The 14,391-nt window shown below is 37.3% G+C and overlaps 1 protein-coding gene across 1 annotated transcript in view; it reads left to right on the top strand.

The window, feature by feature from the left end:
* The window catches only part of LOC128643355 (hepatocyte nuclear factor 4-beta-like), a gene marked incomplete at its 3' end in the record, with an annotated part of 31,335 nt that extends 19,292 nt beyond the window's left edge, over positions 1 to 12,043 (top strand). The window contains exon 2 of the mRNA XM_053696285.1: positions 11,875 to 12,043. Coding sequence (XP_053552260.1) covers positions 11,875 to 12,043 — 169 coding nt within the window. The remainder of the gene's footprint in view (positions 1 to 11,874) is intronic.
* Between the last annotated feature and the right edge of the window lie 2,348 nt (positions 12,044 to 14,391).

Genomic DNA, 14,391 nt, shown 5'->3' with positions numbered 1-14,391 from the left:
ACTGTTTTCCCTCCTTGTAAATCTCACATTTGATGATGGACCACAGGTTCTCAATGGGGTTCAGATCAGGTGAACAAGGAGGCCATGTCATTAGATTTTCTTCTTTTATACCCTTTCTTGCCAGCCACGCTGTGGAGTACTTGGACGCGTGTGATGGAGCATTGTCCTGCATGAAAATCATGTTTTTCTTGAAGGATGCAGACTTCTTCCTGTACCACTGCTTGAAGAAGGTGTCTTCCAGAAACTGGCAGTAGGACTGGGAGTTGAGCTTGACTCCATCCTCAACCCGAAAAGGCCCCACAAGCTCATCTTTGATGATACCAGCCCAAACCAGTACTCCACCTTCACCTTGCTGGCGTCTGAGTTGGACTGGAGCTCTATGCCCTTTACCAATCCAGCCACGGGCCCATCCATCTGGCCCATCAAGACTCACTCTCATTTCATCAGTCCATAAAACCTTAGAAAAATCAGTCTTGAGATATTTCTTGGCCCAGTCTTGACGTTTCAGCTTGTGTGTCTTGTTCAGTGGTGGTCGTCTTTCAGCCTTTCTTACCTTGGCCATGTCTCTGAGTATTGCACACCTTGTGCTTTTGGGCACTCCAGTGATGTTGCAGCTCTGAAATATGGCCAAACTGGTGGCAAGTGGCATCTTGGCAGCTGCACGCTTGACTTTTCTCAGTTCATGGGCAGTTATTTTGCACCTTGGTTTTTCCACACGCTTCTTGCGACCCTGTTGACTATTTTGAATGAAACGCTTGATTTTTCGATGATCACGCTTCAGAAGCTTTGCAATTTTAAGAGTGCTGCATCCCTCTGCAAGATATCTCACTATTTTTTACTTTTCTGAGCCTGTCAAGTCCTTCTTTTGACCCATTTTGCCAAAGGAAAGGAAGTTGCCTAATAATTATGCACACCTGATATAGGGTGTTGATGTCATTAGACCACACCCCTTCTCATTATAGAGATGCACATCACCTAATATGCTTAATTGGTAGTAGGCTTTCGAGCCTATACAGCTTGGAGTAATACAACATGCATAAAGAGGATGATGTGGTCAAAATACTCATTTGCCTAATAATTCTGCACTCCCTGTAGTTATATGGGAGATGTCACTAACATTTTTAGATTTTAAGCTTATTTATAGTTTACACGCTTATACAGTGAAACACATAATTGGGTTTTTTTTTAAATTATTTTAATTTTTAATATAATATTGTTATTATATTATGTATGTCTATTTGGAAATGAATCCCAGGGAGGAGCTATCCATACCAATAATCCGTTAACATATTGTAACCTTTTTCACATAAAAAATATATATTTTCAGCATGTATAATTGCTGCTCTATCATAAGTTTAATGCCCCTTTCAAGTTTCTTAATATATTTAAATCATTATTTTATCTGGGGGCTTTTTGTTTTGTTTTAAAGCTCAGAAACTTGAGCGCTTGAACTTTAACAGAGCTCCTGCATGTACAACCCCACCCCCGCTCCCCCAGCTGAACCCTCCCTGCTTCCCCAGCACAAAACCAATGACAGTACTGGCTCCCACCCAAAAGCACCCATCACCTCCTAGCGTCAGGTTGAATTGGTTCCCAAATCAACCTGACCATGCTTAATTATATGGAAAATATTTGCTAAGACATGTTTGCTTTTGTTTAGGGCCTCTAACGGTGAAACTTTGTTGTTTTCCTTCTCCCATACTTATCACCTTATCTGAGAGACAATAAAGATAAGAACATTGGGCTTGAGGGAATATATTATGTGTAAATATATTTGCTGAGTGACATTGGAGATGTCTGAGGATCTAAAACATTTCCCAATGCATGCTTGTTTTAAAGGGATATGCAGCACCTACCCTCTGGAACACTCTCCCTCGTGCTGTCAGGCTTTGCCCTAATCTTTCTTCCTTTAAATGCTCTCTGAAGGCTTTTCTGTTCAGAGAAGTCTAACACACAACTCAATAATATTTCTCTTACCTAACAACATTTCCCTCACCTCACTCTGCATTAACATCTTTCTCAATCTTGCAGTCCTCAACTCCTGTTTCTCAACCTCCTACCCTTCTAGATTGTAAATTCCCACGGGAATAGGGCCCTAATTCCTCCTGTATGTGTTTGTAAATGTTGTCCTGTCTCTTACAAGTTTTATATTGTTTCAGTTCAATGAATTGTATCCATGGACAGCGCTGCAGAATATGTTGGCGCTTCATAAATAAAGTATAATAATAATAATAAAATATGCTATGAAACACTCTGTTTTACTTTTATTTCTTTTTTTTAAAGGGACACTAAACCCAATTTTTTTCTTTCATGATTCAGATAGCATGCAATTTTAAGCAACTTTCTAATTTACTCCTATTATCAATTTTTCTTCATTCTCTTGCTATCTTTATTTAAAAAGCATAACATAAATGTGATGCATAGGAGCCGGCTAATTTTTTATTGAGAACCTGGGTTATGCTTGCTTATTGGTGGGCAAATGTAAGCCTCCAATAAGCAAGCGCTATCCATGGTGTTGAACCAAAAATAGGCTGCCTAATAAGATTTACATTCCTGTTTTATTTGTGCAGAGTCCATTACTTCCTGGCATAACCCTATACAAGGTAACATGAGCTGGTTTAGTATTAAGTGAAACTAGATAAACTGCGAGTCATATTTGCCCATGCTCATAAAATGCAGAATGCAACCTGAGGTGTCAACATGACTGCTCTCTTATCTAGCTGTAGGCAGTGATTCCCCTGAGAATTTTTAAGTGCTCATTTTACAAGAAAACAAGTAAGTTGTTTGCTGTTTTTACACAATTTGTAACTGTTTATGTTTACTTTCATTTAACATATTTGTTTTGACTGAAGTAGCCCTTTTTAATATTCTTTTAAGTGGTTATGTTATGCAGTGCAGAATAGATGATTTATGCCTGAGCATGTAGTCAAAATATGTTTCAAACATTTGGATTGATTGAAATCTATAGATATAAGATTACAATCTATTTCTTTGACCTACTTTAACAGGCTTTCAAGACTATGTTCCCCACCAAATTTGACACCTAGAGGAACTTGATAAAGTCCCGAACTGGAATATTTGACATATTCTAAAACAAGTCTCTCTGACATTGCAACAACATTTTAGAGGTGTATTTGTTTACATGGTCTAGATTCATCCATCTGCAGTGGATAGGACACAAATTTACCTATGTATATGTATTTAATACGTGATAACTCATATAGCTAACGGGATCTGAAAGAAAAGTGAGAAAATGGAAATCATAACTGCTTTGTCTAGAAATAACGTGTAGCAATTGCATTCTGTAAATGTTTCCATTCTCACTCGCATTCTTATGATTGCCAGTTTCAGTACAGTTTTCTTCATAAATGGGATTTGAAACGGAATTGTGTCTTTGTGATGGGAATTTAAATGGGACTTTGTCTTTGAGACCAATATTTCAAACAGAACCGCATCTTCATGACTGGGATTTCAATATTTGCCATTTCATCTTGTTTGCGACAGAGATAATGGGTGTTTCAAAATATATGAAAGCACAACAATTATGTTTTTTTTTTTTTTTTAAAAATGTGATTAAAATATCCAGAACCGCATGTCCCAAACTACTTACAGTAATAGAAATTCCATTAAGAAAATACTTTTTCACGACAGTGCCATTTTCCAGTTTTACATTTTTGTGGCTAAATTATTGCAATAAAGGAAATCTTATCACTTAGCCGTTTCATACTTTACAGTGTGAGAACTGTTAAAGCCCATTTTAGAAGATGAGGCAAAATGTGGCCAGTTGAAACTGCTTTGACGTATAAGAACATCTTATTTTCGCAGCTTTATGTCACTTCAAGAAATGTGTTTACATTTATTACAATGCAGAGCTGCTCACATATGTAAGAATGAAATATTTTATGACTCCAGTGAGCCTTTCCTTGTTTTAAGCAAACAACCATAAAAGAGCTAAAAGTAGAAAAAATAGAATAGAGAAATATTCTGTTGAACAATCAAAACAATTCTTGTAAAGAATCTTGAACTTGAAAATATATAAAAAAAATTTACACACATAATAACCTTTAGTTTATTCACCTGTTTTTCTACTTCAGCTAAAAAAAAAAAATACAAACGTACATACATACATAAATATAGGGCTAGATTATAAGTGGAGCGCTATTTAGTGCTTTTGCTCGCGCACTAACAAATATATATTATAGCACTTTGGAGTCAAATACATGGCCTTATACCATAAACATGTGAACCCTTGTAAAACAATTTTATTAATATTTTATGAATATTTTTTATCAGACAGTGTTTATATGAGTGTAACTGTTTATTTGAATGTATTTATGTTGTGTTTGCTGCAACTTTTATTTTAGCCCTAACCTTTTACACAAGGAGGCCCATTTATCAAGCTCTGAATGGAGCTTGAGGGCCCGTGCTGCTGGTGCAATGCTGAATATGGCGAGCATATTGCTCTCCGCATTCAGCGAGGTCTTGCGGACCTGATCTGCACTGTCGGATCAGGTCCGCAAGACCTTTGATAAATAGGCCTCAAGGTCTTAAAGTCGAAGTAACTCAAGATGCATTAAATTTGATTGAGCTCAAGCGAATGTGTTTACTTTTAACTTGTACTATGCAAGCAAATTTATGCAGGCGTGATATTGCTATATCACGAGTATGATAATTTTAAGTGCCACTTAATCTAGCCCTATGTGTGCTGCCATTTTGGAACCTAGGTTACACTGCAGGTATCTGAAGGAGAGTTGCTGAACATGTGCAAACACTTCAACGCTGAAATGCAGTGAAAGATAGATTTTAACATGGTGGCTCCCATGACTAGAGGGAGGTGGGGAATAATCTCAATACTATGTTTATAAAATGTATTTAGTGTTTAATGTCCCTTCAAGTTTTATTCTATTTAAAGTCTGTACTTGCAGTTTTAATACATTTTGACTTTGTATTTAGCAATTTGTTGAAGACTGTCATTTAAACAAATTCTGAGTGTACTTTGGATGTTTCACTGTACCTTTAACCTATTATTATGGTCCTTGCTATATTACTAAGTATATTTTACAAACTGTATAGCACATTGAATTGTTTTGTGTTAAATAAGTCTTGCAGTTGTAGAGCGTGTGCCTTATATGGGTGTTCCATGTCTATCTTTTCATGTGCTAAACATATAGGGTTAGATTGAAAGTGAAGCACAAAATATTAGAACTATCTTGCAGTAACATTAATGAAGTTAAATCAATACGGCTTCTATTTTTCATATTGCAAGTCAAAAATATAATTTATGCTATCCTGATAAATTCATTTATTCCATGGTGATAGCAGTCCGCAATCCACTTCTCGTGGGAATTACTCTTCTTTGCCACTAGGAGGAAGTAAAGATTCCCAAATCCCAAGAGCCCTATAAAACACCTCCCACTTTACACATGCCTCAGTCTAACATATAGCCTAGCAAAGTAAAGTAAGAAAAAGGAATAAGAGCCATAAAAGGAGCAGGGGTAAAAAAAGTGCTCAAGAAAAAATTAACCCTAAAATACATAAGGGTGGGGTCTTGTGCACTCTCAACACCATGAAAGAAATGGATTTATCAGGTAAGCAAAAATTATTTTTTCTTTCATACAGGTGGTGAGGTCCACAATCCATAACTCCTGGAAACTAATACCCAAGCTGTGGAGTCCATGAGTAGTAAAATAAAGGGAGGGATTTAAAAACATATTTTCTCGCTGAGAAATTTAATCCACTACCCCAAATAAAATATGTTTTTGTTTTTTTAATATACTAAAAATAAATGAAACAGGCAAAAAATCAAACTGAGACAGCTGCCTGAAGAGCCTTCCTACCAAAGGATGCTTCAGAAGAAACAAAAACATAAAAATATTAGAATTTAGTAAAAGTAGCTTCCTTGCAAATCTGGTCAACTGAAGCCTCATTATTCTTGAAAGCCCAAGAAGTGGCAACTGACCTAGTAGAATGAGCAGTAATCCGCTGAGTTGGAGACGGACCTGCCTTCAAGTAAGCCTTGTGAATCAAAAGTTTCAACAAAGAGGCCAAAGAAATAGCAGACCTGACCTTTCCTAGGACCAGAAAAATGGATGAACAAACTAGAAGTTTGTCTAAAGTCCTTAGTAACATCAATGTAATATATCAATGCCGTAACAATGTCCAAAGTATGCAAAGATCTGTCTGAAGCATTCTTGAGATGAGGACACAAAGAAGAAACAACATCTCTGTAAAAACAATCTTAGGCAAAAAGTTAAATGAGTCCGTAAAACTGCCTTATCCTGAGGAAAAATCAAATAAGGAGGATCACAAGAAAGAGGAGATGACTCAGAAACTCTTCTAGCAGAAGAGAAAGCCAAAAGAAATAACACTTTACAAGAAAGCAGTTTAATATCTACCTTGTGCATAGGTTCAACAGGAGGAACTTGCAAAACCCTTAACACCAAATTAAGATTCCATGGAGGAGAAATTGGCTTGATTACAGGTTTAATATGGACCAGAGACTGAACAAAACCATGAATATCAGGAAGATTAGCAATTTTCTTGTGTAACAAAACTGAAAGAGCAGAAAACTGGCAGAGAGGCCCTTATCCAGACCATCCTGAAAGAACTGCAAAATCCTAGGAATTCTGAAAGAAGGCTAGGAAAAACCATGATCTACACTCCGAGAAATAAAGTCCTTCCAGACCTTCTGATAAATTCTCCAAGTTACAGGCTTACAAGCCGGAATGAAGGTTTCAATCACAGAATCAAAGAAACCCCTATGACTAAGGACTAAACATTCAATTTCCATGCCATCAAGTTCAGAGACTTGAGATCCGGGTGGAAAAATGGACCTTAAGAAGAAGGTCTGACTGCAAAGGCAGAGGCCAAGAAGGACAGCTGGACATTTGAACTAGATTTGCATACCAGACCCTGCAAAGCCAAGTTGGGGTTAATCAGGGTTACCCAAACATCAACAATCTGATTGAACACATCCTGGTGACAAGAACACTCCCCTGGATGTAGAGATTGACGGCTGAGAAAATCCGCTTCCCAGCTGTTCATCCCTGGAATATGAATCACAGAAACTAGACAAGAATTGATTTCTGCCTATGAGAGAATTCATGACATCTCCCTAATTGCTAGGGAACTGTGAGTCCCCCCCTTGATGATTTACATAAGCCACTGTAGAAAACAGAGATGAGATTCTCTTTTTCAACAGAGGCCAAGTTTGAAGAGCCCTGAAAATTGCAAAGAGTTCTAGAATATTTATAGGTAACCTTGCCTCCTGAGAATTCCAAACTCCCAGTGCTCTCAGAAACCCCAAAACAGCTTCCCAACCAGAGAGACTTACATCTGTAGTGATCACAGTGATCTTTAGACATGTATATGAATGTATCTCTTTGTTAAAGCCCTGTGTCTGTCTTTTTTTTTTTTCAAACACCCAAGACCTCCTATCTTTGAGCCCTTATAGCTTTTGTGTGCAATATTTTTTTACAATATTTTTATTAGATGGTGTTATTATGATTGTAACTATACTTTGTATTGTATTTTTGATGTATTAACCAGAGCTCTGAAGTCACGATAATCATTCTAGCGTAAATTGCGATTGTGCTCAAGCAATCTTGCTTACTTTCAACTCGTAATACCAGCAGTAAGTCTACAAAAGCCAACATCCACGATAAACCCCTTATGGTTCACGTGCAAACGTTTGCGCTTCACTTGTAATTTGGCCCTTAATCAAATGTCAAATCAGAAAATTGAGGTGAGGCAAAACCCAATGCCAGACATAAAAAAAAAATCTTGTTCCTCAGAAACCTTAAAACCAGAAAAGTTAACCACATTTATTGTCTGTTCTTACATGATAGCTTCCCTGCTTTAGATCTCTTTTAAGCTTTGCCCATTTCAGACCACTTCTTTCATTCTCTTCTGTGTGCCCCAAAAAAAATAATTTAAGAGAACACAAAAAGGCACAGACAAATAATACCTGCACTGCAAAGTCATGCTCAATCCAGTCGCCTTTGATTTATGAACCTTTATCATTTTGCTTAAATTAATTTTAATATATTTTACTTACTGTTTGCTCATCATTGTTTGTTAATACATTAGAAAAACTGCTGCAGTCATCCATCTCTAACCCTTAGAAATAATCATTATAACTGATGAGTTAAAGATAAATTCCTTATCCCTTTCAAAGTATGTCTAAGCATCAGAAAATGTAACTTTCTTAGAATGAGCCCTTGATTTATTTTTTTATAATGCCTCTCCATATAGGTGATTTTTAATTTTTTACCATTTCTGATTTAGTTTTGCTCCCTATTTTATGAGGAAACTAGCACCTATGTATATTTTGCATTCATACAAATTATCATTTGAATAATTACACCTATCTCTCCAGAATTGTTAAATGTTTGATACCAAAACTTGGCCTTTACATCTGATACTCTCTTGTAACAAATACTAAGCATTCCGCCTATGTAAATTATTTTTAGACTGTATGGCATCCATCTTTGTTGAGATGCATGTCTAGCAGGTTCATCAATTTAATAAAGCAGCCAGACAAATTATTATATGTCCTGGTCACTTCAAGGAAATGTCTTAATTCTGAGACCTCAAGGCAACATGTAAAGTTTTTATATTATAATGAAGAGAGACAGAAAGAGGGGCATAGTATGGCACTGCCTACCCAAACACTCAGGCCTGTATTAGGTAGGACTGTGGAGATAATCCATATATATATATATATTAAACTCCCCCCCCCCCTTCTATTCCCTAGGGGTCTTATGGAATTTTTTCTCAAAATGTAAAGTTTACAATATTCATCCACAAGCTCATACTCTTATTTCAATGTGTAGAATTTAATCATTTCCACCAACTGAAATGAGTTAAGTATTCCTAGCAGACAAAACAAAATCCTTATAATCTTAGGCCTAGATTTGGAGTTCGGCGGTAAAAGGGCTGTTAACGCTCCGCGGGCTTTTTTCTGGCCGCACCATAAATTTAACTCTGGTATCGAGAGTTTAATCAAATGCTGCGTTAGGCTCCAAAAAAGGAGCGTAGAGCATTTTTACCGCAAATGCAACTCTCGATACCAGAGTTGCTTACGGACGCGGCCGGCCTCAAAAACGTGCTCGTGCACGATTCTCCCATAGGAAACAATGGGGCTGTTTGAGCTGAAAAAAAACCTAACACCTGCAAAAAAGCAGCGTTCAGCTCCTAACGCAGCCCCATTGTTTCCTATGGGGAAACACTTCCTACGTCTGCACCTAACACTCTAACATGTACCCCGAGTCTAAACACCCCTAACCTTACACTTATTAACCCCTAATCTGCCGCCCCCGCTATCGCTGACACCTGCATATTTTTTTTAACCCCTAATCTGCAGCTCCGTACACCGCCGCAACCTACGTTATCCCTATGTACCCCTAATCTGCTGCCCTAACATCGCCGACCCCTATATTATATTTATTAACCCCTAATCTGCCCCCCTCAACGTCGCCGACACCTGCCTACACTTATTAACTCCTAATCTGCCGAGCGGACCTGAGCGCTACTATAATAAAGTTATTAACCCCTAATCCGCCTCACTAACCCTATCATAAATAGTATTAACCCCTAATCTGCCCTCCCTAACATCGCCGACACCTACCTTCAATTATTAACCCCTAATCTGCCGAGCGGACCTCACCGCTACTATAATAAATGTATTAACCCCTAAAGCTAAGTCTAACCCTAATACTAACACCCCCCTAAGTTAAATATAATTTACATCTAACGAAATTAATTAACTCTTATTAAATAACTTATTCCTATTTAAAGCTAAATACTTACCTGTAAAATAAATCCTAATATAGCTACAATATAAATTATAATTATATTATAGCTATTTTAGGATTAATATTTATTTTACAGGCAACTTTTTAATTATTTTAACCAGGTACAATAGCTATTAAATAGTTAAGAACTATTTAATAGTTACCTAGTTAAAATAATAACAAATTTACCTGTAAAATAAATCCTAACCTAAGATATAATTAAACCTAACACTACCCTATCAATAAATTAATTAAATAAACTACCTACAATTACCTACAATTAACCTAACACTACACTATCAATAAATTAATTAAACACAATTCCTACAAATAAATACAATTAACTAAACTATCTAAAGTACAAAAAATAAAAAAGAACTAAGTTACAAAAAATAATAAAATATTTACAAACATAAGAAAAATATTACAACAATTTTAAACTAATTACACCTACTCTAAGCCCCCTAATAAAATAACAAAGCCCCCCAAAATAAAAAAATCCCTACCCTATTCTAAATTAAAAAAGTTACAAGCTCTTTTACCTTACCAGCCCTGAACAGGGCCCTTTGCGGGGCATGCCCCAAGGATTTCAGCTCTTTTGCCTGTAAAAAAAAACATACCATACCCCCCCCCCAACATTACAACCCACCACCCACATACCCCTAATCTAACCCAAACCCCCCTTAAATAAACCTAACACTAAGCCCCTGAAGATCTTCCTACCTTGTCTTCACCATACCAGGTTCACCGATCCGTCCTGGCTCCAACATCTTCATCCAACCCAAGCGGGGGTTGGCGATCCATCATCCGGTGCTGAAGAGGTCCAGAAGAGGCTCCAAAGTCTTCCTCCTATCCGGCAAGAAGAGGACATCCGGACCGGCAAACATCTTCTCCAAGCGGCATCTTCAATCTTCTTCCATCCGGTGCGGAGCGGGTCCATCTTGAAGCAGGCGACGCGGATCCATCCTCTTCTTCCGTTGTCTCCCGACGAATGACGGTTCCTTTAAGGGACGTCATCCAAGATGGCGTCCCTCGAATTCCGATTGGCTGATAGGATTCTATCAGCCAATCGGAATTAAGGTAGGAATTTTCTGATTGGCTGATGGAATCAGCCAATCAGAATCAAGTTCAATCTGATTGGCTGATCCAATCAGCCAATCAGATTGAGCTCGCATTCTATTGGCTGATCGGAACAGCCAATAGAATGCGAGCTCAATCTGATTGGCTGATTGATGCATGGACACACGCACACAGGCTTGTTCATCTGAAGAAGTCATAAAGCAAGTTATTTCAATTAGCTTCTTGTCCCAATTGCTAATTAAACAAGCAAAAATATTCCTCCAACATTAGTGCCTCATGCTTAGAACATTCCCTTTGTGTAATAACAGATCATAAAATGCTGTTAATACAGACTTTTAATAATCTCAGTTACTGAATGTCTGACACAGTGAATGAAAATTGATAATGAATTAGTCCACTGGTTCTCAATCCAAGTGACCTCAGGGCCCAGTAAATTTTAGCTGGAAATGTCTAGGGCCTGGTAGATAAAGTGTATGTGTATGTCCAGCTAAAATTCACCGGGCCTTGAGGTCATACACAAGTGTGGGATGAAACGTTGGCTGTAACCCACCACAAAATAAAGTAACAGTGTATCACCACAAAATAAAGTAACAGTGTATTTGAAGAAACACTGAGTCTTCTTTCTTGAAATATATATATATATTTATTCAAATATAATATTGATAGATATATGTAATAGATAGATATATGTATAGTGTATGTGTGTGCATAAATGTATGTATGTAAAAATAATTTGAATTGTTTGGGGTGGTCACGGACCACCAGCAGGGCTGTCATGGCCCAGTACTGGACCATGGCCTGGTTGTTGAGAAACTAGGAATTAGTCTACTATATATAATGATGCTTAATATCTGAAATAAACAAAGGCATGAGTGCCCAAGGTAGCAATCAAAACAAGTTTGCTAGCAATTTTATTGTTTTTCTACACCAACAATGATGGATGATTCTGTAAATTATATGGAAAATTTCAATAAACTGAAGCCTTTCGTTTCCCAAACAGAAATAATTCAGTCAGAATCAGCAAGTGGATTATTCATCAATGGTGTTAGCTCTTTGTGCGCTATATGTGGAGATCGAGCAACTGGAAAGCATTATGGGGCTTCCAGCTGTGATGGATGCAAAGGTTTCTTCAGAAGAAGTGTACGCAAGAATCACATGTATGCCTGCAGGTACTGTATTCATTTACTTAACATTATTATATGTTTTATTATATCATGCTGTGAGTTGTATGCGAAGTAATTGTATAAAACAGTGAAGTGGAGCACTGGACTCAACCCACGTCGCCAACCTCTTATACTACCTCCTTCCTAGGTAGTTCTGAATTCAAAAGGATTTTAATACGTGGAGTGTAGGTGGCGCTAGAAGTACACTAGGTATACCAAGCAATGGGTTAATAAACTATTTATCTAAGTCTATTTTAATCAGCCTCCAACAATTGGTGTCCCAAATAATATTGGTTGAGCTAATACCATCAAATGAACTGGGTAGTCATAGTGGGAAATAATAGTCTAAAACTATTTAGTAAATTTCATTTCAGATTTATTCAATAATTTAAAACTTAAAAATCAACAAACTCAGTCATGCATGTGGCCCACACTATTCAATCACAACACCTTTCAGATCACAATAATAAAATCAAACTTAAAGGGACACTCAGGTTAAATTAAATCTTCATGATTCAGATACAGCATGTCATTTTAAACAACTTTCCAATTTACTTCCATTAAAAAAAATGTGCACAGTCTTTTATATTTACACTTCTTGAGTCACCAGATCCTACTGAGCATGTGCAAGAATTCACAGACTATACGTATATGCATTTGTGATTGGCTGATTGCTATCACATGGTACAAGGGGAGTGGAAATATAAATAACTTTGACATTTGTTATAAAAAAATCTACTACTAATTTGAAGTTCAGACTAAGTGCTATTGCATTGTCTTGTTATCTTGCATTTGTTGATTATGCAAATATAATGTGTTGACTGGTCCTTTAATCAATATGATGAAAAATACAGCCGCATTAAATCATTTAGCATATATGAATAATTAAGGCAATAAAAATGTTAAGGCAATCTGACTTGGGTTATATTTGCCTATAAAAGTCTCTTTCATAAAATTCTGATATGAGATAGTGTTTAATCCATAGATATATTCCTTATAGCAGTCAGAATCAGGTAAATCTTATCTCAAGTGGGTTAGGGCAAAACCCGGTGATTCAAGTCTCTCTTGTAATGTGCCCTGTAATAAAGGAGATTCCAGCTCTCACTTATTTTAAAAGGATTCCCAAGTTTAGAACAACAGTAAAAAAGTCTTTCAAAAGGATTCCCAAGTTGGAACAACAGTAACAAAAGGAAGAGTCTATTTCAAGTAAACTCCAACGGACTGCCGTGGTCCGGTATAGGTGTAACTTAGCAGGGGGAACTGATATCAGTACAGACACTCTCACCTGCTTCTCCTTGTCCGAGTATGTCGGCTCCTGTGTGGATTTGCTGTTTTGGATGAGTCACGGACCTTCGGGTCCCAAAACGTAACTGTCTTCACTTGCGCAAGTCTTACCTCCGTTACCTTCGTATCCAGACTTACAGCCTAAAGCGATTCTCTGCTCTTCAAGTACTCTGTATGCAGAGTGGGTTAGCGCTGTATGTCCTCTTTGAAAACCTTTCTACGCGTTTCACCCCTAAGGTGTGGGGCTTTAGGGGTGAAACGCGTAGAAAGGTTTTCAAAGAGGACATACAGCGCTAACCCACTCTGCGTACAGAGTACTTGAAGAGCAGAGAATCGCTTTAGGCTGTAAGTCTGGATACGAAGGTAACTGAGGTTAGACTTGCGCAAGTGAATACAGTTACGTTTTGGGACCCGAAGGTCCGTGACTCATCCAAAACAGCAAATCCACACAGGAGCCGACATACTCGGACAAGGAGAAGCAGGTGAGAGTGTCTGTACTGATATCAGTTCCCCCTGCTAAGTTACACCTATACCGGACCACGGCAGTCCGTTGGAGTTTACTTGAAATAGACTCTTCCTTTTGTTACTGTTGTTCCAACTTGGGAATCCTTTTGAAAGACTTTTTTACTGTTGTTCTAAACTTGGGAATCCTTTTAAAAGAAGTGAGAGCCGGAATCTCCTTTATTACAGGGCACATTACAAGAGAGACTTGAATCACCGGGTTTTGCCCTAACCCACTTGAGATAAGATTTACCTGATTCTGACTGCTATAAGGAATATATCTATGGATTAAACACTATCTCATATCAGAATTTTACGAAAGAGACTTTTATAGGCAAATATAACCCAAGTCAGATTGCCTTAACATTTTTATTGCCTTAATTATTCATATATGCTAAATGATTTAATGCGGCTGTATTTTTCATCATATTGATTAAGTTTGATTTTATTATTGTGATCTGAAAGGTGTTGTGATTGAATAGTGTGGGCCACATGCATGACTGAGTTTGTTGATTTTTAAGTTTTAAATTATTGAATAAATCTGAAATGAAATTTACTAAATAGTTTTA

This window comes from Bombina bombina, unplaced genomic scaffold, assembly GCF_027579735.1.
Source record: "Bombina bombina isolate aBomBom1 unplaced genomic scaffold, aBomBom1.pri scaffold_1182, whole genome shotgun sequence".
NCBI classification, from domain to species: domain Eukaryota; kingdom Metazoa; phylum Chordata; class Amphibia; order Anura; family Bombinatoridae; genus Bombina; species Bombina bombina.
Note: the sequence above shows the minus strand (reverse complement) of the source record. Positions and strands in the feature narration are given on the sequence as shown.